Below are 22,957 nucleotides of genomic sequence, written 5' to 3'. Positions count from 1 at the left end.
TTATATACATACACACACCTGACTTTTTGCTTATGAGAGACCGCTATTGTCACTCTTCCTACCTTTTGCTACAATGAAGTCTCATCCCTATTGGTCCAGTGTAAAGCTGTTGGGATAACACTGTGCACATGTTGCTCAGAGTTTACCAGGTCCCAGGGTTCCCGGCAAGGATTCTAAGTCTTAGCAGGCCTATAAAGTGTGAGAGCTGTTTAGTGCACAGAGGCCACCACTAAATTGGTATAGTAGGCACCTGCCAATCAATGCTCCTATTAGAACTGCTCCATAAAGCAGGTGCCTACTCTGACTAATGATACAATTTTCTCTTGTGGGATAGGGTTATTATGTGCACCCCCTGCTGCTGCCTGTCATTTAGGGCCAACTTCCCCTTCACTCTTTAATTTGTACACTACTAGCAATAGAGTGTTCTTTTAAATCACTTTTGCTTCTGTTTATGCAGGCCTAGCCACACCACCCCTGACTGTGACTGATACAGAGTACATGAAAAATAAATGGTTTCATTTTCCATCAGATGTTAACTTGTTTTAAGTTAAGTTTTTAACTCCTGGTTTATAAACTGACCTTTAATTACATAAAGGAGACTTCTGCAGGGTCTGGCAAGCTATTAACAGTGCAAGAGATAAACAATTCTAAATTAAACAAAATGTGCAACAAAGGAAATATAAACATAAGAGGACTCCTTACAGGAAGTCTTTAGGAAGGCTGTGTAAGTAGTGTGCAGGGAGATGCAACTGGTGCTGCATAAACAAAGTGATTTACTTCCTAAATGGCCTAATTTAGCAGCGAGGGGGCATGATCTATATACAAAAATTGCTTCATTCAGCTAAAGTTGTTTCAGTGACTATAGTGTCCCTTTATCTTAAAATAAACAGTTACATGAAAAGAGACAAGTTTCTAAGTCTCGCATCTGTTTATGATGTTGATCGAAAAGAAGGTGAAAAACCCAGTTTGAAGTGTCTTCCAATTTTGCAACAAAACTAGGAAAAAAAATCCTTCCTAAACCCAGAATGGCAGTCAGACATCTCCTTGGATTAAGAAGCTGTTACATTATGAATGAACTTTGCATTCCTGAATAACCATGAAGATGAGAAGAGGGAAAATATGAAAAAAAAATTAAACAATATGGTTAATTAATTCATATGGCAATCACTTTAACCCCTTAAGGACCAAACTTCTGGAATAAAAGGGAATCATGACATGTCACACATGTCATGTGTCCTTAAGGGGTTAAAAAAGGCCCAATTTCCAGATATAATTAGGCCCATCATAATCTTCAGTACTAGGCCCATGAGATCCTTTAATGTGTCTCCGTTTCATCCATTTTTATAAACCTTCATGTGCAAGTACTGATCCACTGTCTGGGAGATTAAATGAGTCACAAGTAGAATTCTTAATATATTTTAATTTTTATTATTCCACAGTAACAAACTACTTGAACAAATGAAACGTCTTCCATTAATAGGCAGAAATGGCAATAAACTTTCCACCACACTAACTTGACCTGTGGATTTGCAAATATGTATCAAAATGTGAACATTTAATAGCAACATAACATTTAAAAAGTAAATTAGATTTTTTAGTTATTTTTATATTTTTGAACTAGACTAGGGCTCCTCACCCATTTCTGATGAAGCCACTGGGCTACTCTTGACTTTCCTGATGTAGAGAGTGTACACAGCAGCATCTTTCTAGATGTCAGAGAAAAGGAGAGGCAATACATTTAATTGAAAATGTAGCGGATTGTGTTTAAATGTCTCAAACGAATTGACTTTGAGTCAAAATATATACCAAGAAAAATAAAATAAAAATAAATAAATCAAAACCAACCCCCAAATTGCTCAATAAGTGTGCTATAAACTTTGTGAAAAACGAAATACCAAATTTGGTTTGAGTCTTCAATACTCAAGGAAACAAATTAAATGAAGTAGAATAAGGTATCCCATACGGACAGATTTTGGAGGTTGCTGTGGACGTGTGAACTTGTCAAGGCCCATACATTTCGTTTTTCTATCCAAAATCATTAGCAGCTGGGTGTTTTTCTTGATATCAAGAATCAAATCATAAAATGGGCCACTGCACCCGTGCATTTTTTTTGTTTTATTGCAATACCTTGGGCAATAAGAAAACCGTTACACACATTACATACATATGTTTTTAGAATTTGATAGATCAATAAAATTGAAATGCAATGTTAAAAAGACAGACATCTATGAACTATTTTGTTCCCATATGTGAACTGCTATTTGACCAGCTTTTATGTACTTAAATAAACATTCAAGGTTCAAGTACACCGCCAATGAAGGCATAGTACACATTCTAATAAAGTGGCAAACTTCTGAAATATTGCACATTTTATAATATGCATTGCAAGAAACATTTCCACTTTGGAAAACTAAACAACTCAGTCGAGTACATTAACATAACATTAGTCAAAGTAATAATAAATATAATGTAAAATAGCTAATGTTTCCTTAGACACCTATACGTAGCCAAGTTCAAGTAGAAAAATAAATACTATAATAAAGGTGCAATTTAGACAAATACCAGAAACGGAAATTAAATATGTGTGCATGTCTTTCATTACAAAAAGGCATTTGGTTTGTGAATTATATAGCTGCAGTGGAAGAACCACACAAAAATAAAATGAAAATGATTCACAACTGCTGCAGACAAAAGGTTTTGGCAAACAAAAATAAAATATCAAAAAGGAAACACGTTCTTAGACTCTGGAACCTTTCAGGAGCCAAGTTGCTGCACAAACTACTAATTTCTTTCTTATTCCAGTTGCTGCAGCTGTGAATTCTATGAGTTTTAAGTCAAAAACTGTTGTCCAAGGGTTGCAATTCATTATTATAGACAATGTAGTCCTTTTCAATGTAATAAATACAATACAAGCACCAACACAACTTAACTTGATAGGTTTTGGCTTCATGTTCATGCTGTTTTTCGTTCATTCAATTTTCTTTAGTTTGACTAAAAACAAACCCCGCCAAATATAAACCCTCCAACAAAACCGCTCATTCTGCAGTAGCAACACCTTTTTTTCCCCTAGCCAAACTAAATATATTGGAACAGGGATGAAAACAGTTAAGTAGTGTTGGTGCCCATCGTGTCTCTCTACTAAAACTAGACGCCTCAACGAAGTGTGTCACATGTGAAGTTTTATATCACAGTTTCAAATATTGTACACGTCCACTTCACAGGTAAATGTCACAGCCATGGTAAAAACCACATGGAATAATGCCCCGTCTTCTTACAACAACCTAGTCGAGATTTCATTAAAGCTGAAGTCACTTACAAGTGACAGATGATCTGAAGGGTAATTAAATGAAGGAAGCCTGTTGGGACCTATTTGTTCTTCTGTAGGTAGGCCCAAGGCAGAGTTCACTTTTAGGGCATGCTGGGAGTACCAGATGTAATCTAGAGTGTTGCAGAACTCTCCAGAAGGACGGATTTTCCAGGTTGTGTAGGGTGGCTCGGATTCTCCATCTTCACTCAGGACCTTATAAGCACTGTTGAGGTTAAGACTAGAGGAGGCAAATCGCTTGTAGACTTCCTCAGTAGGTTCTGCATTGAAGTCTCCACAGACTATCAAGGGTATCTTAGCTCCTTGGGTAATTGACTCAAGATTACGCAGTAGATCAGAACCCTGTGCTAACCTAAATCTCTCCCACCCAGTTCGGGCCTTAAGATGGGTTACAGCAAAGCATAAAAGCTTTCCGGTCTCATTGCATTGCAGTATCTCTGCAATAGCCACTTGGTTGGTTTTCAAACTTCGGGCAGAGAGTCTGATTTTGGCACTGCTGACTAGCTGGAAGCGGTCCTGCAGGAAAAACAAGGCACAGCCATCAGGTCCATTATTGTGCTCTACATCAAGGCAGGGAGACCATGGTTTGGCCAAAAAAGTGCACTGATAGCCAAGCCTGCTGAGGATTGGCTGGAAGGTGTCAAAGTAGTGATCCACCTCTTGAAGGCACAAGACATCAGGGCGATATATCAGAATCTCTTCCAAAATCAGGTACTTTCTTTCTTCCCACTTCAAGGCCTCCAGTGGACACTTCACAAAGTTGTCTTTGCCTTCCCCAAGAGCTAAAAATATATAAAAAGCAGAAAACATTAGGCATTTCAATGTAGCTGGCAGTTCAACATATACAGTTTTCCCTAAGATTAGTGTGCATTAGAAGTATAAGGGTTTATACAAATTAGGATTAAGTTTTTTTTTTTTATATATAGGGTCATTGATTAGGTCCTTTCTGTTATGATTAGGAATGCATTTGCTAGTAGGGACTCCAAAGCTACCAACTGCTAAATATTAACAATTGAATAGGTCACAGAGTATTTTTTTATTTAAATACATGCAGAGTACCTTGTCCATTTACTAAAAATGCCAGAAAGGCTGGCCTTTGCAGTCACGCTCGTAAAAACCAAACAAATACTAAAGGTCTGAGTATCTAGCTCAAATTCAAAGTATGAAACTGTGTGTACAAATTATTACTTACTATTGGACTAGATCTACATTTATTTTAATAATATGAAGAATTTGTATTCATTAGTTCCAAAATATATATACTCTATTGCTCTAAATGATTAAATTCACATTCTAAAAGTATGACACAGAGTAGGTTTTGATTTCATGCTTCCATGAACCAAAGTTCAGCCCTGAAACAAACAGTATCTTGCAGATTTTAGCAAGACTGATAATGTGAGTCTACATGGTGGTCAATGTTCTAAAGTTAAATATCTGAAATAATGCTCCATGGAAAAATTATAGGAAATCTGCTGCAAATTTGTGGGGGGACATATGAGAAATATTTGGCAGCAGACCAGTGTTCACACCATTCCCATACCTTGAGCTAGGATATTCCACTGCATCACTCTAAATGTCTGGCTACTGGAATCATTCTGAAGGGTGACAAATTCTCTAAGTGGACGAGCAGGCCTGTCCTGTAGTGCCACTTGACACTCCTCCAAGAGATCTTTGGGATCCAGATGTTCATGATCTGTTGGCTGCAGGTACTCTTCGTGCTGGGACAAGACAGGGCTGCTGGTGAGTGTCTTGGCAAGGGCACTGTACAGTCGACTGGTGCTGTTTCCCATGGAACAAACTACAGGAGTCAGAGAAAAAAAATGCATTCTTAAAAATGTTACTGACTAACAAGCTAAGGGTTTGAAGGTGGTCAAAAAGACAGGTTTGGATAGGCTTCCACCTGAACTACCATAAAACATGTCAATACATTTCTCTGTGAGCTGGCACATTTCTTCCTTAAATGGCAACAGGTGGCTTTACAGTAAAATGGCACCCCTCATACAGCCATTTAACATCCACCCTCCTCTCTCGATAGGCATATCACCAAACAGCTTCCTTTGATCAACTACATTAACTACACAACCATGTAAAACTTGCTAAATCCAGGTTATTCACCATTACATAAAATAGAGACCAGGATATGAAGGGTTCCTCTAACTAAAAACTGTGTTTTTATCAAACACTGTATTTTGGTTGGAGTAACCCTCTAAAGTTGTTTTTTATTTTTTAAAATTATTTTAAGTTAAACACAAGTACTAAAGAATTTGTCATCTGACAAGGCTGTTTTACATGCCTTAACATCAAATCACAATATCCAGAAAAACATAAAAGAACATTAAAACATACAAGTGATCAATGGACTTGTGGTATATGGGATGAATACAGAGAAATTTATCTTGCTTTTAAGTATTTCTTGGAACATGCTGTACAACGATAGTACTGCTGATTTTCTCAATGACCCTTGAATAGCGCAGTGTCTGGGTCAGTGACTGACCTAGTTGTACTTAAGTAGATTGTGAGACACTGATCAGGAAGCATTATGCTAAATAAGGAATAGGTTACAAGAAGCAATGTCAGAATGTGCTGAACAGACTGTACATCAAAATGTGGAAGGCATTAAAAGCTGCTGCATCGAATTTGGGTTACTCCAACATCTCAAATATAGGGTGGGGAGATGAAGAAGGAATTCTTCAATACAAGGATGATTATAAAATAAGATTTTTTCCATAAACAGAATGAAACATGGAGTTTTCCATTCAATTATGACTGCAGGTCAGAACAGACAGGACAGGTAAATTAAAGAATCAAGGTATTCACAGGTGTAGAAGTCAGATAGACCTACGTGTTCGTTCAGTGTTTCAATTCCTCTGCGTCTGGTCACTGTTTCTTGCATTACACAGTTTTATAGCTTATACAGAAACTAATTTTAACAATTACTCAAATACAATGTACAACGTACATTCCCGAACCAAGGAGAACATAAGAAAGTGCACCTTTTTGCACTGCAATAGTACTACTGTGACAAATCTCTATTTGGGAATGATTTCCTTTTTTTTTTTTTTTTTTTCTACATCATAAGCCAAAAAGTTACTTGCACACTTTGCCAAAGGGCATACTAGCATGCTATATGCTACTGCACACTAACAAACCAAACACATAATAGACCTGTTATCGAACACCCTATTGTTCTTCAGTAGGACATTGTATAACCAATAGTTAAAGGTTCTGGAACTTTATAGTGTTCAGCATGAGAAATATTTTGCAGCTCGTGAGTCGTTGGTATTTTCATAGCTCAACACAGGGCAGAGTTTTTGGTAATAGACTGGCTCTCTAAGCTCCAAGAGCTAATCATGATCAGATAACAAGACACATTAACCCTACCTTCAGTTGACAATGCATGGTATCCCTTCTGCAGGTAATTCATGGCAATGCCATTGTGTGCCTCCATTCTGTTTCACTGCTTGCACAGATTAACTAGCTCACGTTATTCCACTGGCTTAGGCTACAGTGACTGAGCACAGACAAGCGTCTTGACTCACTATCCACACGGACTAATTCTGTCTGAAACCACCGGAAGATAAAAGGAAGTTAAACGCTTTATACTATAAGCCACGTCACTGACAGCCAAGGGCACAGTTCTACTCTGGACATCTGTCTACGCAACAACTGCATGTGTAATGTTCTGAGGAACACAGAAATGCAGTGTACAGATATTTGGGGGGAGGTTATTCTTAACAGTAATCTAGTTATAAAAAATGAATTATAATATAAAAGCGCAAAAAGATTATGAGGACCAAAAACAGCAGCTATACACATGAAAACGTCTCCAATTTCCAGTAACATAAAATACCAAGAAGCAAGTGTAAGCACTTACTGGATATACCCTTAATATCAAAACTAACAGGGTTTCAAGAATAACATCAAAAAACAATGTAAATAGAGTTCAAGTATTGATAAACACTGCTAAAAACAGCATAAAGTGCTCCAATAGAAAGCATGGTTTTCGACAGGTGAATTGCTGAGTGGTGTGCAGATTTAGGCATCTCAGGGATTTCATCTGTACCTGGGCCCGGGAACACGAATCCTGGCTTCTGTGTCTGACAACACACAGATTTATGAAGTGGTTATATTTCACACTGTCAATGTACTTGCCTACATTGTGATCTTTGGAAACAAGCGTCACATTTTAAATCTGGAAGGGGATTCAATAAAGCTACAGTATCACAATACATTTTTATTTTTTAAGGAGCTTGCAAGTGTACACTTAATATAGGAGACATTTCAGCAGCATCATATACTAGATAAACATATTGGCTCTTTATGCGGTTTGTTAATTATTATTATTATTGCCATTTAGATAGCGCCAACAGATTCCGTAGCGCTTTACAATATTATGAGATGGGGGATTTAACTATAAATAGGAGAGAGTTGAAGAGGACCCTGCTGAAACGATTGAAGACTAGGGGAGAGTCTGATGGCGGTAGGCATGCGATTCCATAGGAAGGGAGCCGCTCACGAGAAGTCCTGCAAGTGTGAGCTGTACGGGTGCGAGTAGCGGACAGGAGAAGGTCAGGGGCAGAGTGGAGAGACCGAGAAGGGGCATACCTACGGATCAGTGAAGAGATATTGAAGGGGCTAGAATTGGTCGTCAGTGCTTTATAGGTATGTGTTAGCACTTTGAATTGACTCCTATAGGATACAGGAAGCCAGTGTAAGGACTGACAAAGGGGTAAGGTGTGAGAGGAGCGACTAGAGAAGAAAATCAGTCTCGCGGCAGCATTCATTACAGACTGTAGCAGGGCGGTACGGCTTTTGGGAATACCAATTAGCAGAGGGTTACAATAATCCATGCAGGAACTTACTAGAGCACAGACAAGCTCCTTGGTAGCATCTTGCTTAAGAAAGGGACAAATGCAGGCTATGCTTTTAAGATGGAATCTACAAGATTTGACAACTTACTAGATGTGAGGCCAGAATCAAGAATGACGCCAAGACAGTGCACTTGCAAGGATGGACTTATGTGGATAACATTAATTTGCAGGGAGAGCGAAAGAGGAAACCTAGAAACCTAGAATGTGACGGCAGATAACCATTTTTTTTTTTTTTTTTAAATACTTTCATTAGTCCCTGGCCTTATCTTATAGTTAGGATAGCCTTATGCATATCCCACACATGCTTAAACTGGATCAGTATTAGGAGGAGGAAAGACAAGGAGCTCAGCTTTCGCGAGATTGAGTTTCAGAAAGCAGGAGGACATCCAGTCAGAGATGGAAGAAAGGCAAGCAGTGACACGTTGCAGGACGGCAGGGGAGAGGTCCAGGGAAGAGAGATATATCTGGCTGTCATCAGCGTACAGGTGGTAGTTCAATCCATAAGAGGTAATAAGTTTGCTAAGAGATGCAGTAGAAAATAGAAGGGGACCAAGGACAGAGCCTTGGGTGACTCCAACCGAGACAGGACGAAGGGAGGAGGTATCATTAGAAAAGGAGACACTGAATTAGCGTTGGGAGAGATAGGAGGAAAACCATGAGAGGACAGTCACAGAGACCAAGTGATTGAAGAGTTTGAAGAAGGAGAGCATGATCAACGGTGTCAAAGGCAGCAGAGAGGTCAACAAGAATTAGTATGGAGTATTTATCAATATTTGGAGAACTCTAACTACATTGTTTTTGATATTTTAGGTTACCCTGTTAGTTTTGATATTAAAGGGACACCATAGTCACCCAGACCACTTCAGCTCAATGAAGTGGTCTGGGTGCCAGGTCCCCCAGGTTTTAACCCTTCAGGTGTAAACATAGCTTTCAGAGAAACTGTTTACATTGCAGGGTTAATCCAGCCTCTAGTGGCCGTCTTCCTGATAGCCGCTAGAGGCGCTTCTGCGATGCTGCATGCGAAAATCGCATTCAGAACGTCCATAGGAAAGCATTAATTAATGCTTTCCTATGGACTGTTTTAATGCGTGCACGCTGCTCTTGCCACGCATGCACATTCCGCTCCAATCGGGAGCTGACGTCGGAGTGGGAGGAGAGGTCACTAGAGCTGAGGGAGCCCGGGGCTGGATTAAAGCAAGTAGCTGAAGGGGTTTTAACCCCTTCAGCGCCAAGGGAGGGGGGGACCTAAGGGTTGTATAGTGTCAGGAAAACTATAGTGATCCTTTAAGAGCATATCCACCAAGCACTTAAACTTACTTTTCAGTAATCTAGTTATACCCATTTTTATTTTTATTTTATTAAAAAGCTTGGGATGAGTAAAATACAGAAACAAGTTTTTAGATTCAGAACGGTAACACCGGTTGTAATCTTCTATATTGTCTGTCAGGAAACCATTCTTCCCATATATATTTAGCATCCTTCCTATTACAGCCTTGAAATATCCCTATGTATTTTTATTTTAAGACATGGTGGATTTGATTCAGGGAACTTTTATTTCAACAAAGCAGTTTCATCCTTGCCTGAATGTATATTTTCTAATAATCAAGCATGAAAGCATAGTACTGCTTAACTGTTAAAATAAATAAAATTGACCTACCACCCTCTTTGAATTCTATGGTTTTATTTATCAGGACATAGTAATCAACTGTTCAATGCTCAATGAAGTGGTCTGGGTGCCAGGTCCCCCTAGTTTTAACCCTGCAGCTGTAAACTGTAAACTGAGGGTTAAACCAGCCTCTAGTGATTCTCACTGTGAAAAATCACAGTGATAAGACGCTGACATTCATAGGAAAGCATTAAGTAATGCTTTCCTATGGGCGGTTTGAATGCGCGCTTGGCTCTGGCCACGCATGCGCATTTGGAGCGGACGTCGGCAGGGGGAGGAGAGGTCACCAGCACCGAGATGGATGCGTCAGCCCAGCGAGGAGGGGACCTAATTACCCTATTGTGCCAGGAAAACGAGTTTTCTTGGCACTATAGTGCTCCTTTAACAGGTCTTAAAAATGTAATACAACCTCAGATTAACAAGAACACATGACATATTACACCATGTGCCATTTCTAAACAATTTTAAACCCATCATTGTACAGCCAGAAAGATTATTCAAAAGTGGAAAATATTCAACAGTTGCCAATCTTCCCAGGAGTGGATGTCCCAGACAAATTCACCAAAAGGTCAGACAATGCAATGCTCAGAGAAATTGCACAAATACTACGAGTTACATCTCTACAGGACTCAGTTAGCACGTTACACGTTAAGGTTCCTGACATTATAATTAGAAAAAGACCGAACAAGTATAGTTTGCTTGCAAGGGTTGACAAGAGAAACACTCTTCGTCCTAAAAAGAACACGGCAACACTTAGCAAGCCAGTAACCATCCTGATGAGTTGCATTAACAACAAACAGCTGTCCATGAGTGGTTCACTGAATTTGCATCTCTTCCTGAGTTGTGTTTTGTTTGCTGTTGTGTACAGCAAACACAAACTCCAAGGAATCCATGTTTTAAATGCATAACATGCAACAATCTATTGCCACTTCTGTAATAGTCCGTTTTTAAGCTACGGTCGAACATCTAGCAATGGGCAGAACCAGAAGTGTTTGTTCCTGCCCTGGACAGTGTATTATGTTACAAATAAAAATAGCTGCACAAATGTGCTTCTCTGCTGACCTTATTACTACAGGAACCTCCCTGTTCCGAGCATGAAGCAATGCAAGAGCTTGCACACACTAAATGTCAACATAATACGTCAATCACCAGTGTAAGTATGAATGTGAATGCATGTCATCAAGTTCCATGCTAAAACACCCACAAATGTTACAAGACAGCTTCAAATTAAAGAGCTAGTACATTGTGATAAGGTTTGCTTCAATTGGATTAAAAAGGAATTCAGCCAAGAAATCTTGTATAGTTAAGATATTTTTAATTTAATTTTCTTTAGAGTCAAATTTTTTTTTTTTTAACTAAAAAGTTCTGTTCTCCAAGCTATCCTCTATTTTAACAATACTGGTGAATGTGAAAGCTACCGCAGAATTTTATTGAGATACAATACAGAGGGTAGGTTTCAGCTGACAACATTCTGTTAAAAGCTGTACTGACTAAATATGGGTAAAAGGATGACGGGTGCACAGCAACCCCCATTAACCCTGCAGTGTATGGTTATAAGCAAATAAAATGTAACATGTTATTTGTCTGTTCACATTTGTAATACAAGAGGAAAACAAGCCCATGAGATTCCAACACAACACATTGCATTAGTTGTTATCAGAGAGTTAATCAAGGTATTTTTTTTTTGTGCACATTGAAATAGCTGGGGGCATTTATTGCTTAATCGTTACCTCCATCCCCCCTCCCCCCACTCTTTTTATGGATATCAGTGCCAGTTAACAATGAATAATAACAAAAATACGCAGTCAGTCAGGAAACAATGTCCAGATGCATGAAGGGAAATGTATCATAATCACAAGTCTGGCAATGTGTTTGTTAAATGTTAATATAGCTGGGTGCAGGTTGTCCACAAAGAACTTATATGGCACGATATGAAAAGGCTAGAATCACAAATGACTTTACCCAACATGTACACCTGTGTAACTAATAAAAGGTGGGGAAAATACTGCCAAATATTTTTATAGGATATGTTATACATTTATAGGATACCCGTAACGTAAAAATATTTACACTTTAAAGAATATAGATTTTACCCGAATTATTACATTTGAAAAAAAAGAGGGAAAAAAGCTTTAAAGGTGGAGGTGTTTAATTTGAATTTTAGCCATGCATGTAATCTCTAAAAGATTTCTGTTAAAAAAAAGAAAAAAACTTTTCAGGGAATGTCTAAAAATAACATCATGCAGTATAACAGAGGGGCCGAGCTCAAGGATTACGTGTGTTTATCTTACAAAAACGTCCCTCCTAAAAATAATGCCTTGCTTTGCTAACTTATAGCTTCCTGACCTTGAGGCCACCTTAAAGAGTAAATTAACAAAACTCCTACTCTACTGATATAAACAACACATCCAGTTCCACATACTGCACAATGTGTAGTCAAAGACAGCTTTATACAGGAGAAAACACAAAATGAAGATGAAAAACAAAACCAAAACAAAACTAAACAAAATGCCAGACTTAACTCCAGGGACTACCTTGGTCTTCTGAGATTTTCACCTAAGCAGCAAATGTGCCTAAGTAAGCCATAGTAAGCCTAGTGCAAGAAAGGTGGCATACACACCTGGGAAAAGCGGTATATTCTGCCAACCTTGAAAATGCTGCTGTCTGCAGTGGGTACAGCTATGAAAATAAAACTTCATGGTCACATGGCAGGCTAGTCTTTTTTTTTTTTTTTTTTTTTTTAAAGGAAAGCAGTGACACCTAGTGGTATAGTTGCTGCACTACCATCAAAAAGCTATTCCACCACCCCCTTGTTAACGTTGCAAGTCAGGAATCCCTATGTATTTTTAAACAAATGGAGGTTTTTTTTTTTTTGTTTTAGTTACCTCCAATGGCCATGAGAGGATGAGCCCGCCTGCCAACGTCAAGGCAGACCCCCCTAGGTAGGTCCTAACTCTAACCATTCACATAGGGATTAAGGAGAGAGCGCAGGTAACTTGTTTTTCTTTGGTTTTTACTATATATTGGGGCTGATGTGTACTGTAGTCATTGCAGCCGCCCAGTGATGGGAGTGAGCGCAGGACCTTTCTTTCTGCATTTGTATCCATTTTTTGTATTACTCAGCCTTGTTACAATGCAGCCGCCCATCCCATGTGTTCCCTATTAAGGGTTAATAATGTATAGGGGTGTATATAAAAAAATATCCCTTTCTGTCACAGTAGAGATTTTTGCCAGAGGCTCAAGGAAGCAAGGTGAATGGTTAGAGTTAGGACCCACCTAGGGGGGTCTGCCTTGACGTTGGCAGGTGGGCTCATCCTCTCATGGCCATTGGAGGTAACTAAAAAAACTCCATTTGTTTAAAAATACATAGGGATTAAGGAGAGCGCAGGTAACTTGTTTTTTTTATATATTACAGCCTAGTGATAACTCCACTGGCCACTCCTTAGATGGCTGCTAGAGGCGCTTCCTGGGGCAGTTCCCTCTGCATGCAACCACTAAGCTTTCCTCATAGCGATGCATTGATTCAATTTATCTCTATGAGGAGATGCTGAAAGGCCAGGGCTGTGTTTGACTTGTGCTGGCTCTGCCACTGATCTGCCTCCTTGACATTCTCAGCCAATCCTATGGGGAAGCATTGTGATTGGCTCAAGCCACCACTTCTGATTATGTCAGCAGACAGAGGCAGTTCAGGAGCAGAGCCAGTAGCTGAAGACTTGAATACAAGTAAGATTTTACTATATTTAGGGGGGCTAGATGAAGGTTTTAATACTAAAGGGTCAGGAATACATGTTTGTGTTCCTGACCTTATAGTGTTCCTTTAAAGCCTAAAAAATAAAGCAACTATAGATCAAGGCTTACTGGCAACGATTCCTTAAGGACTGCAATGAAGTTACTAGTGTCCTTTGATAAAAAATCATGTATTCACATAAGATGGCAAGGTGGACAAGATGATCACAAACAATGAAATGTTGTAATTATTGAAGTTAACCTGTCACTTAGGGTTCAGTATTAGCTATATCACAGCTTCCAAGCCTTTGACTGCAACCTTACAGATGCTCTTCTGATCGTCTCTCACATCACATAAACAGACCTGCAGACTACCAATAAAACCAAACAAGGTGATCAGCGCACACAAATAAAAAGGATTAGTTACCTCATGTACAAATTCTTCTTAACTTAGTTACATATATTAATCCTATACCAACATATGTAACAAAGTTAAGAAGAATTTGTAAATGAGGTAACTAATCCTTTTTATTTGTGTGCGCTGATCACCTTGTTTGGTTTTACATTTCTTTGCACTTTTAAATATTTAGTGACAAATATACTTGGGTTAATAAGCTGCATGTATTTTCTATTCTGAGCACCAACTATATATTTATTTATTTATTTATTTTTTTTAAAAAAGACCTATCTGACCTGCTCTGAACAACACAGGGAAGCACTTCAAAAATATTAAGTTCTCACAAGTGCTTTCCCACAAAATCAGAGAATTGTTCATTTGACCTGAAAGGCCCAAGATGGCGCTAGCAAAGAAGTCCTGCTCCAGCGCCTCGATTGATGGTGCTTTCTGATGCGTAAAGTAGGGGAAGGCAAAAAAGGTGTGGTGAGATTTACTTACCTAAACCGGTCCCTCGCAGGTGTCGTGATCTTTCTTGGCCTGCTCCTCGTCAATTCCTGACGTGCCGACGTCACTGCTGTATTCTCGCACATGTACAAGAGTACAGCATTGAGATCTATGGAGGATTCCGTGTGACCACAGGATCCTCCATAGAGACAGCCAATTTCCTGCATCTGTCACTGGTGATGACTGTCGGGATTGACACTTGGACTCCACCCAGAGTCTAAAAAAAGTCATCCCTACTTTGTCTCTGTAGATCTCCTGACTGGGTTGGAATTCCAGTGAAATATACTCTCCTTGCAACCATAAGAAACATTTGCTGGGGAAATAGCATAGGGACAGTAAGCAGAGGTCCACCTGTGGGAGGGTCTGCATGCTCTCACTGTCACTCACTACTCAGCTTAGAGCCTCTGTGTCCTCAATCATACAGGCTTAAAACCAAGAATTAAAAATCGACATGTGTGGGAAGGACCACTTTAAAAATAGCAAAAGTTGCAGGGCATGACAGTTATACATTAAAAGGGACACTATAGTCAACAGAACAACTATAGCTTAATGCAATGGATATATAGTGTCTATAGCCAGTCTTTAGAGGCTGAGCAGAGTTTATATTGGTGCCTAGTAACACATCTGGGTGAAGTCACTCAGACAGCCACTAGACAGACGCTTCCTTTAACAGTGCACAGCGTTTCCACCCTTTGCATGACACTGAACATTCTCCATAGACGCATTAATTCAATGCATTTCTATGAGGAGATGTCGATTGGCGAAGTGTGCCGAATGGGAAAGCACTGTATTGGCTGCGATCATCAAGATGGATCATTTGAGCCAGAGGAGGAGAAGAAAGTAAGTAAAATCACCTTTTCATTGCTCTGACAGCGGGGCCGGGGCACTAAACAACCATACCAGAACTATAGTCAGGAATACACGTTTGTATTCCTAACACTATAGTTTTCCTTTAAATGTATGTTACAATTCTCCTTTTCCATGTCTATAGGTAGAATGTATTTTACAGCCCCATGACTACAAGGGTATAAAGACTGTCTGTAGTATAGCCTGTTGCCTCGAGACAAGCCTTGCATTTTTCAGAGCAGGACACGTTACAGCACCATTCTACTATAAGAACCTGAGCTTATCATCTCCAGTGCCAGAGGGACAGCATTGCTAGGATACAGTACACATTCTATTAAGCATTAATGTACAAAAAATTCTCTTTTTCACCCAAGCAGGGAGTAGAAACCTTATACAGGGCTTAAGATTTCCACATGTTAGTAGAGATCTGCATGTGCATTTCAGGTAAATTAGACCTGGCTAGCAACATAAGATCTGACATTTTGAATCTCCATTAAAATATAGCACTCCACTCCAACATTAATATTTGGTTTTAACATTTGTTGTGGTCCTTTAACTCTGTGAATGCCAGACATGCTTCCCTATAAACCCCAAAATAATTGTTGCTCATTTTTTTTTTGCTGCAGACGTGAGACCTCTCTCTCTGCTGCTTCGCTCCATCCCTCCATCTGTGATGACCGTTTTGATCAACGAAAACAGGCATATGCGCAATCATTTGCACAAATGCACATAACAAATGCAACAATTGCCCCACAGAATGCACTAATGTATCCATACAGAAATTCCTCACTTCTCTTTGAACTCTCCGTCAGATTAAGTGAACCAGGAAGCCCTTGTGGCCGTCAGCTTGACAAATCTCACATTTTTCCAAATAAATTCATAAAAGTAAAAATTTCTCAATTTATAGTCATTTATATTCTGTTAGCTGCTAAAATGAGCATAGCATATAAACGGCGGGAAAAAAGCCCTCCTACAGTTTAAGATGTGTTAGAGAGAGTTGATATGACGTCTCAGTACGAATAAATGGCATATCAGATAAAAGGTAAGAATTAAGATCAAGATCAGTGCGGATGGCAGAGGATTAGAGAAATATTTGGTTCCTTAAAAATATTAAGTACCCTAGCGCACCTTCCCATACATGCGACCCAAATCTAAAGCTGACAAAATTTAAACATTTTAAATAAAATTTTAACTTTAAAATGTAAATAAAATTATAATTCAAGTTAAAATTGAACTTGGGATGAATTTGAATTTAAATTTTGATTCAAATTCAGATTTATTTTCAAACCTCAAATTTATCATTTTAAATTTATTAGATTAAATGTATTATCAGAAATGATGGAGATGTCTATTGGTTAACATATTAGTACTAAGTTGGGGACCATGCCTGATAAAAATACATTATGCAGGTTTTATTTCTATAAGAATATATTATTGTTGCTTTTTTTTGGCTACGCTCCAGATATAAGTGCTCATGAGCTCGACTTTCACAGGTCACGCATTTAGACACTGGCTGTACATTAAAAAAAAAAAAGAAAAAAATATTTGTGTCTCCCTGACATCCACTAGAGACGCTTCCTCGATTTACACTGAGTAAGTCGCACTTCTTTGAAGCTGGACGTCCTCACAGACCTACAGCATCAAAAAAGAATCTCTATATCAAAGCATTGAGTAATGCTTTCCTATGGACAGATTCGAATGCGCGCGACTCTGGCAGCGCATGCGGCTCCACTCTGGAGTTTATGTCGATGGAGGATGAGAGGTCACCAGTGCTGAGGGAGCCTGGTGCTGGATTAAGGTAAGCAAATAAATTGTTAACCATTTATTCGCCGCAGAACAGCTATAGTGTTCCTTTAAAGTAAAGCATGTTCATTTTTGCAGGTTCACGTTAGACCCTATAATATTGTATCAACTGAATACTTATATGGAACTGTAAATATATATTACAATCTGAATATGGTACTGTATTGTAATATACTTTTGACTATGAAGGGATCTCGGGAACTGGAACCTTACTGTAAAATTATTGTTGTATTACAATTTGTTCTTTATTTTGAAAAAAATAAAAAAAAGTAACAATTTCTCTTAATCTGCATTTTTATGAATTGGGAAAAGAATGGCATGCAGCGAGCTGCATTGATTAAAAGTTTTGTTTTTAAGTTCACATTATGTGATGTGTGTGGTAATTTCTATAGTGATCAGATCAACACTTTAAAGTCAGATTTTTATTTAGTGAGAGCACTTGTGGAAATTATGTCTGGTTACCCTCGTGACAAGCATCACAATGTGTTAAGACAACTGGGTACTAATCTGTCTGGCAACTCCATAAGAGACTAGTCAATGTTAAATCAAAGTTACAGTACTTTTCATCATCATTCCTCGGTTTCTCTTAAGTATTCTTTGAGAAAAATGGAACAACCTGCAATCAGGTCAATAGATCCTGATCGCACAGTTTTAGAACCAACATGGAAAACCTATGTAGAATCAAATTAAATGGCCGACATAGGGGCTGTTAAATTGAAATTAGGTCATCTGTGAATAATAGATTGCAGCTAAGACCTTTCTAATGTGTATTGTTCACTGTATGTCACCCCGTTAGTAACCCCATAATGTAGAGGGATGCAGAGCTTGCTGATGCTTTGGAATTCTGGTCACTAAATTTATTGAAATCAGATAAAACAGTGAAAATAGGAAAGTTTCAATGTAGATAGCAGCAGTGTAACATGTACATAGGGCTCTTGTTTCAAAACCAATGTGTCTTGTGCTTGAATGAAAACTGAAGCAGCTTGAAGCAATTGCTGTTGCATTATCAATAAACTGCAAAATATAGAAAACGATGCATGGCTCCTCCGCACTAAAGAGCATTGTCATATATGCACCCCTTGCAACTGCATCAAAATAGGTCGCCAACGTATATACCATTGGGCATAGAGCAGAGACTAAACCGGGCTACCTATGTGGCCTTTACGCTGGCAAAGGGTTCATATGTCCTGTAAGCTACACACACAACCTCAATAAGAGAGGCCCTAGCTATAGCCAATCATTTGCAAGTTTCTCTCTATTTCCACCTACGGGCGGAAAGTAACACAGGTTAAGCACTACTGCACGACTGACCTCTTTAGACCAGGAACCAACTATGACCACCAGACCGAGGCCACACTGCTCTTAAAATAAAAACCCCAACTCCCAAACAATGTCCACTTGTGACAGACTGCATTGTAACATGTACCCCAAGACGTTTGTAATCAAAAATATATCTACATTGTTCTTGTTTCTGCTAGCCCACTCATGCATGTGAGCCGGGTAAAAAATAGAGAAATTAAAAAAATAAAAATAAATTTACTTAATAAACACAAGCTGCTAGACCTTTTTCTTTTCAGAAAGAATATTACTAGTAAGATTCTTCAGTGAATGTGCCTACTGAAATGATATGCTCGACTTTTAAAAGGAAACATTGGAGACTCTTGTAAATACCCCCAGTAAGAATGCAATCTAGGTCTATCTCCGAACTGCTGGGAATGTGGACATTTGCCCTATCAAGGGGGATTTGACCAGCACAGTTTGGATTTTTGCTGTAGTTACAGTAAGTGGATGGTGTAAAGCCTAAACCATGGAAAACAGTATTCTCACTAAAATGGTTAATAACCTATTATTATAGTGGATGTTTTTATTCTTCATTTAAAAATAAAATAAAAACTATGATTTCTGTTTTAGTTTCTTATTTTTAGATAAGTAAAGATTACATTGTATATGTCATTAGTAAAGGATGCAAAAGGCTTAGGAAACCTTTACAGGTAATAAGCATGTCCCTACGGCTAGTATTACCATATTATTGTGATTGGTGATATTTGTAACCATCGTGACTCCTGCTCCTCCATAAATATCTTGAAAACCTGCTTTATGCAGAGGAACAGTAGGAAGCAATTTCACTAAGTTCAAGCTGTGAATCACAGAGTGACTCATCACAATATTGGAACAACTACATTAATGGCCAGTACGCAATTAACCCTTGACACAACCAGCCAGGATCATTATGCTGTAATGCGATTTCTCTAAAGAAACACAATGGTGTTGGGAATACAAAACTGTATTCCCAACACTATAGTGTCCCTTTACCGACCCCCGCAGCCCCCACCGTGGCAATTAAAACACCTGATTCCAGCACCAAAGTCCCTTAGTGCTGGCCCGCCTCCACCATCATCAAGAGGAAGATCATAATGTGCAAGCATAGCAAGCGCGCTTTATGCCTTCCCAATAGGAAAGCATTGAATCAATGCTTTCCTATGGGGGATTTGAAGACGCTGGATGTCCTCATGCACAACATGACGTCCAGCATCATTTCACGGAGTTAAACGAAGATGACAGAGAGCCTGCACCCAGACCACCGGTTGCTCAGATGAGGTGCTTGTAAGCTGCTAAATTTCTTACTTTCGCATTCCATCCATACACTCTCAGCCAACAAATTATGTCCATAGTTTGGGATAATTGGTAAGTGGAAAAGGAAAGAGACTTGTGACACCATAACCACTATAGCAATGAATAGCATTGCACAATGGAGAGATAGCTTTTTATTCTCATTAAAGTGACTCCAAATAAGTCACGACATGAGCACATTAATAAAAATGGAATGGAAATCCACCTTGGCTGATAACTGTAGGACGGTACAGAGTAGATAGATATAGAGACTTTTTTTTTTTTAAATCTTAATATTTTGTGAAAAACAATTTGAAAAGCATATCCAAAAATATTAAAAATCGAGGTCAGTGTTTTGAAACACAATCCTTTTAAATTGATAGATATCTCTCTCTCTCAATTTAAAATGATTGTTTTTCAAAAAATATTTAAATTGCTTCAAAAGCTTATCTAAAAAAATTAAACAATGGCCATATAAAGTTAAAACAGGCTGTAATAACAGGGTGAAATGTCATTGGTTCTTATGTGCAGCAATACTAGTCCCACAGATATCTGAAATAGCAATTTTTGTGTATAAACATTCATACAAGGGTGACAGAATGGGTCATGTACCTGGCTATTAGGATACGGGTACATTAAGTACTGCTGTGGTACACAGTGTGCTTATGGCTATTATGTCAGCGGAACAAAGAAAAACTGTATTCCCAGCACGCTAGTTGGCTCTTGTCTTAACACGTGTCTCGTCTAGTAACATCTAGTACTATACTGACTCCTTCATAAATAAAATGTACTCATAAGAAAACAACGGAAAATAAAGTTAAAATATCAAAGGATTTGGCCATGTCATTGCAATATTTTAAAATAATTCATGTTCACTTGTGTGTACAGGTTAAAAGATAATTATTGTTGGAGACTAAGGACTCAGCTTTGGAAAGAATGCATGCTGACTTAGGAATGTCAGGCAAAAAAAAAAGTGTATATATTATATATATATATATATATATATATACATACACACACACACACACACACACACACAAATTTTAAACTCCACACAACCTGGTTAAATGACCACTATAGTGCTAGGAAAACATACTCGTTTTCCTGGCACTATAGTGCCCTGAGGGTGCCCCCACCCTCAGGGACCCCCTCCCGCCCGGCTCTGGGATGAGGCTAGGGTTAAAACGTACCTTTATTCCAGCGCCGGGCAGGGAGCTCTCCTCCTCCTCCTCCTCTCCGCCTCCGATCCTCCCATTCGGCTGAATGCGCACGCGCGGCAAGAGCTGCGCGCACATTCAGCCGGTCTCATAGGAAAGCATTATCAATCATTATCAATGCTTTCCTATGGACGCTTGCATGCTCTCACTGTGATTTTCACAGTGAGAATCACGCAAGCGCCTCTAGCGGCTGTCAGTGAGACAGCCACTAGAGGATTTGGAGGCTGGATTAATCCATTTTTAAAGATAGCAGTTTCTCTGAAACTGCTATGTTTATAAAAAAAAAAAAAAAAAAGGGTTAATCCTAGAGGGACCTGGGTGCCTAGAGTGGTCCTTTAAGCTGAAGTGGTCTGGGTGCCTAGAGTGGTCCTTTAACAAAGCAGGTTTAGATCAGAGCTGTCGTTGTTCCACACTTACCCAACACCATGTCCTCATTACATAATGAAAGACTCATTGCCATGCTCCTGGTTTTCAGTTTGTTACAATGTACCGTTTATTTACAGGGTTTTTCACTAAACTCTGACTTCTCGAAAACTGACTTCCAAATGACAATGTAGACAGTAACAGCATGTACTCACTATACATCACACTGCGGCAGTAAATTCATTCCTCAAGCGAGATGGAAGATTAATTCAAATTATTTTTGCCTAAATTTTGGAATCGTCATTTAATTTATAACACAATTCATACTAGCGGACAGCTCAAATTTAAAAAATGTCAATTTGTATTTTAATTCCCTGCTATTCAGAGTTTACTGAACGAACCCTTTAGCTGGTAAGTGGAGATAAACAAGGAGATGGCAAAATTAGGCCCAAATGTCATAAATAAATATCGGATTCAGCCATTTCTGGTCATTTTTTAGCTTAAAACGTGCAGCCCCTGTCCATTCTCCAATGAATGTTCCAGTAGTGAACGTTCCACGTTAGAATCCTGCTATATCCTATCCCTCCATTGCACCCACACACAGCTTACTCACCCGTTCTGGAGGCTGTCCTGGTCACGGCCCCCGTGGTTCCACTTGCAGGTGTAGAGGCTGTGGCAGACCCGCCACCTGAGGCCGTTTTTGCCGGTATTTCTCCGACCCAGCCGACCAGGTTATGACAACAAGCGAAGCTGGCCAGTGAGCCGAGCACCGGGGGAGACAGAGCCCTCCTCTTCACCGGGGAGTGGTGAGGCTGCTGCCGCAGAGAGGTGACGCACAGGGCGGGCACGTCTCTTAGCGCCGAACACAGCCTGCCTGCCGAACCGTGATACATCCCTGGATACACACGGTGAATGCAGAGCAGATCAAGGCGGTCAGAGAGAGAGAGAGAGAGTACAGACCGGATGGCCACAGATAGCAAGCACTGTGTTAACCCGGAATAAACCCGATACAATACTGCTTACAAAGAATCTGCCGCAGCCTTGCTCTCATACCGGCTTCTCAGCATCTGAGCCACTCCCCGGACACCACGGCTGGAATTACATCAGGATGCCGAAACGTCATCAGCAGAAACTACAGGGAGAGCTCATTCCAAAAATGGGGGACTCACATGAAAAAGCCGGGATCATACAGCTGTGAGATACATAATAGACTCTTATTGTACACTCTGTGGTTCTGTTTGTATTCGATATACATGTTTAATGTCTCATTAAGCGACGCTGCATGCAGAAGAATGAAGCTGATTATAGTTCTCGCTCCCCGCTTCCCCCTCCTTTATGCTGGGTGGTATGACCGAGTATAGGGTTTCCCTTGGCAAAGGCAGAATAACAAAGAGCCAGTTTGAACTGATGGGAAACTGGGTGAGAGGTTATACAAATGGGAGGGGGAGTTATTTGGTTTTGTTATGTAAAAGGCTCAATCCGCAAATATTGGACCTGGAAAATGCTAACACAGACTTTGAAGTTAAACAATAACTATCTCTGATACTTTATCCTCACAGGCACATTCAAAACAGAACTGCATGCATTATTTGTTAAAGAAACACTTCAGGCACCATAACCACTACTGTT

The 22,957-nt window shown here is 39.3% G+C and overlaps 1 protein-coding gene and 1 long non-coding RNA gene across 3 annotated transcripts; both read right to left on the bottom strand.

Moving 5' to 3' along the window:
* Positions 1–1,400: 1,400 nt before the first annotated feature.
* Positions 1,401–3,044, bottom strand: LOC134614527 (uncharacterized). Its single transcript, XR_010091255.1, has 2 exons — positions 2,015–3,044; positions 1,401–1,982 (listed from the first exon to the last, which is right to left on the bottom strand). It is a non-coding gene; the product is annotated as an uncharacterized LOC134614527 (long non-coding RNA).
* A 9-nt stretch (positions 3,045–3,053) lies between these two features.
* NOCT (nocturnin) lies at positions 3,054–22,394 on the bottom strand. 2 transcript variants are annotated; one of them, XM_063458439.1, is made up of 3 exons: positions 21,942–22,394; positions 4,866–5,123; positions 3,054–4,107 (listed from the first exon to the last, which is right to left on the bottom strand). In XM_063458439.1, the coding sequence occupies exons 1-3, from the start codon at positions 22,219–22,221 to the stop codon at positions 3,272–3,274; spliced, it is 1,374 nt and encodes a 457-aa protein (XP_063314509.1). In that variant the 5' UTR covers positions 22,222–22,394; the 3' UTR covers positions 3,054–3,271. The 2 variants fall into 2 exon arrangements, with proteins under 2 accessions (XP_063314509.1, XP_063314510.1); XM_063458440.1 differs by lacking the exon at positions 21,942–22,394 and adding an exon at positions 6,707–6,978.
* Positions 22,395–22,957: the final 563 nt, after the last annotated feature.

This window comes from Pelobates fuscus, chromosome 6, assembly GCF_036172605.1.
Source record: "Pelobates fuscus isolate aPelFus1 chromosome 6, aPelFus1.pri, whole genome shotgun sequence".
Classification (NCBI taxonomy): Eukaryota; Metazoa; Chordata; class Amphibia; order Anura; family Pelobatidae; genus Pelobates; species Pelobates fuscus.
This window is presented reverse-complemented; position numbering and strand designations above follow the sequence as displayed.

Excerpts from the sequence above, each read along its gene's own strand:
- NOCT (XM_063458439.1), bottom strand. The coding sequence starts at position 22,221 with ATGTATCACGGTTCGGCAGGCAGGCTGTGTTCGGCGCTAAGAGACGTG. Across the intron at positions 5,124-21,941 it reads CAGGACAGCCTCCAGAACGG|TTTGTTCCATGGGAAACAGC; the intron begins GTGAGTAAGCTG and ends TGACTCCTGTAG. Across the intron at positions 4,108-4,865 it reads GTGGAATATCCTAGCTCAAG|CTCTTGGGGAAGGCAAAGAC; the intron begins GTATGGGAATGG and ends ATATATTTTTAG.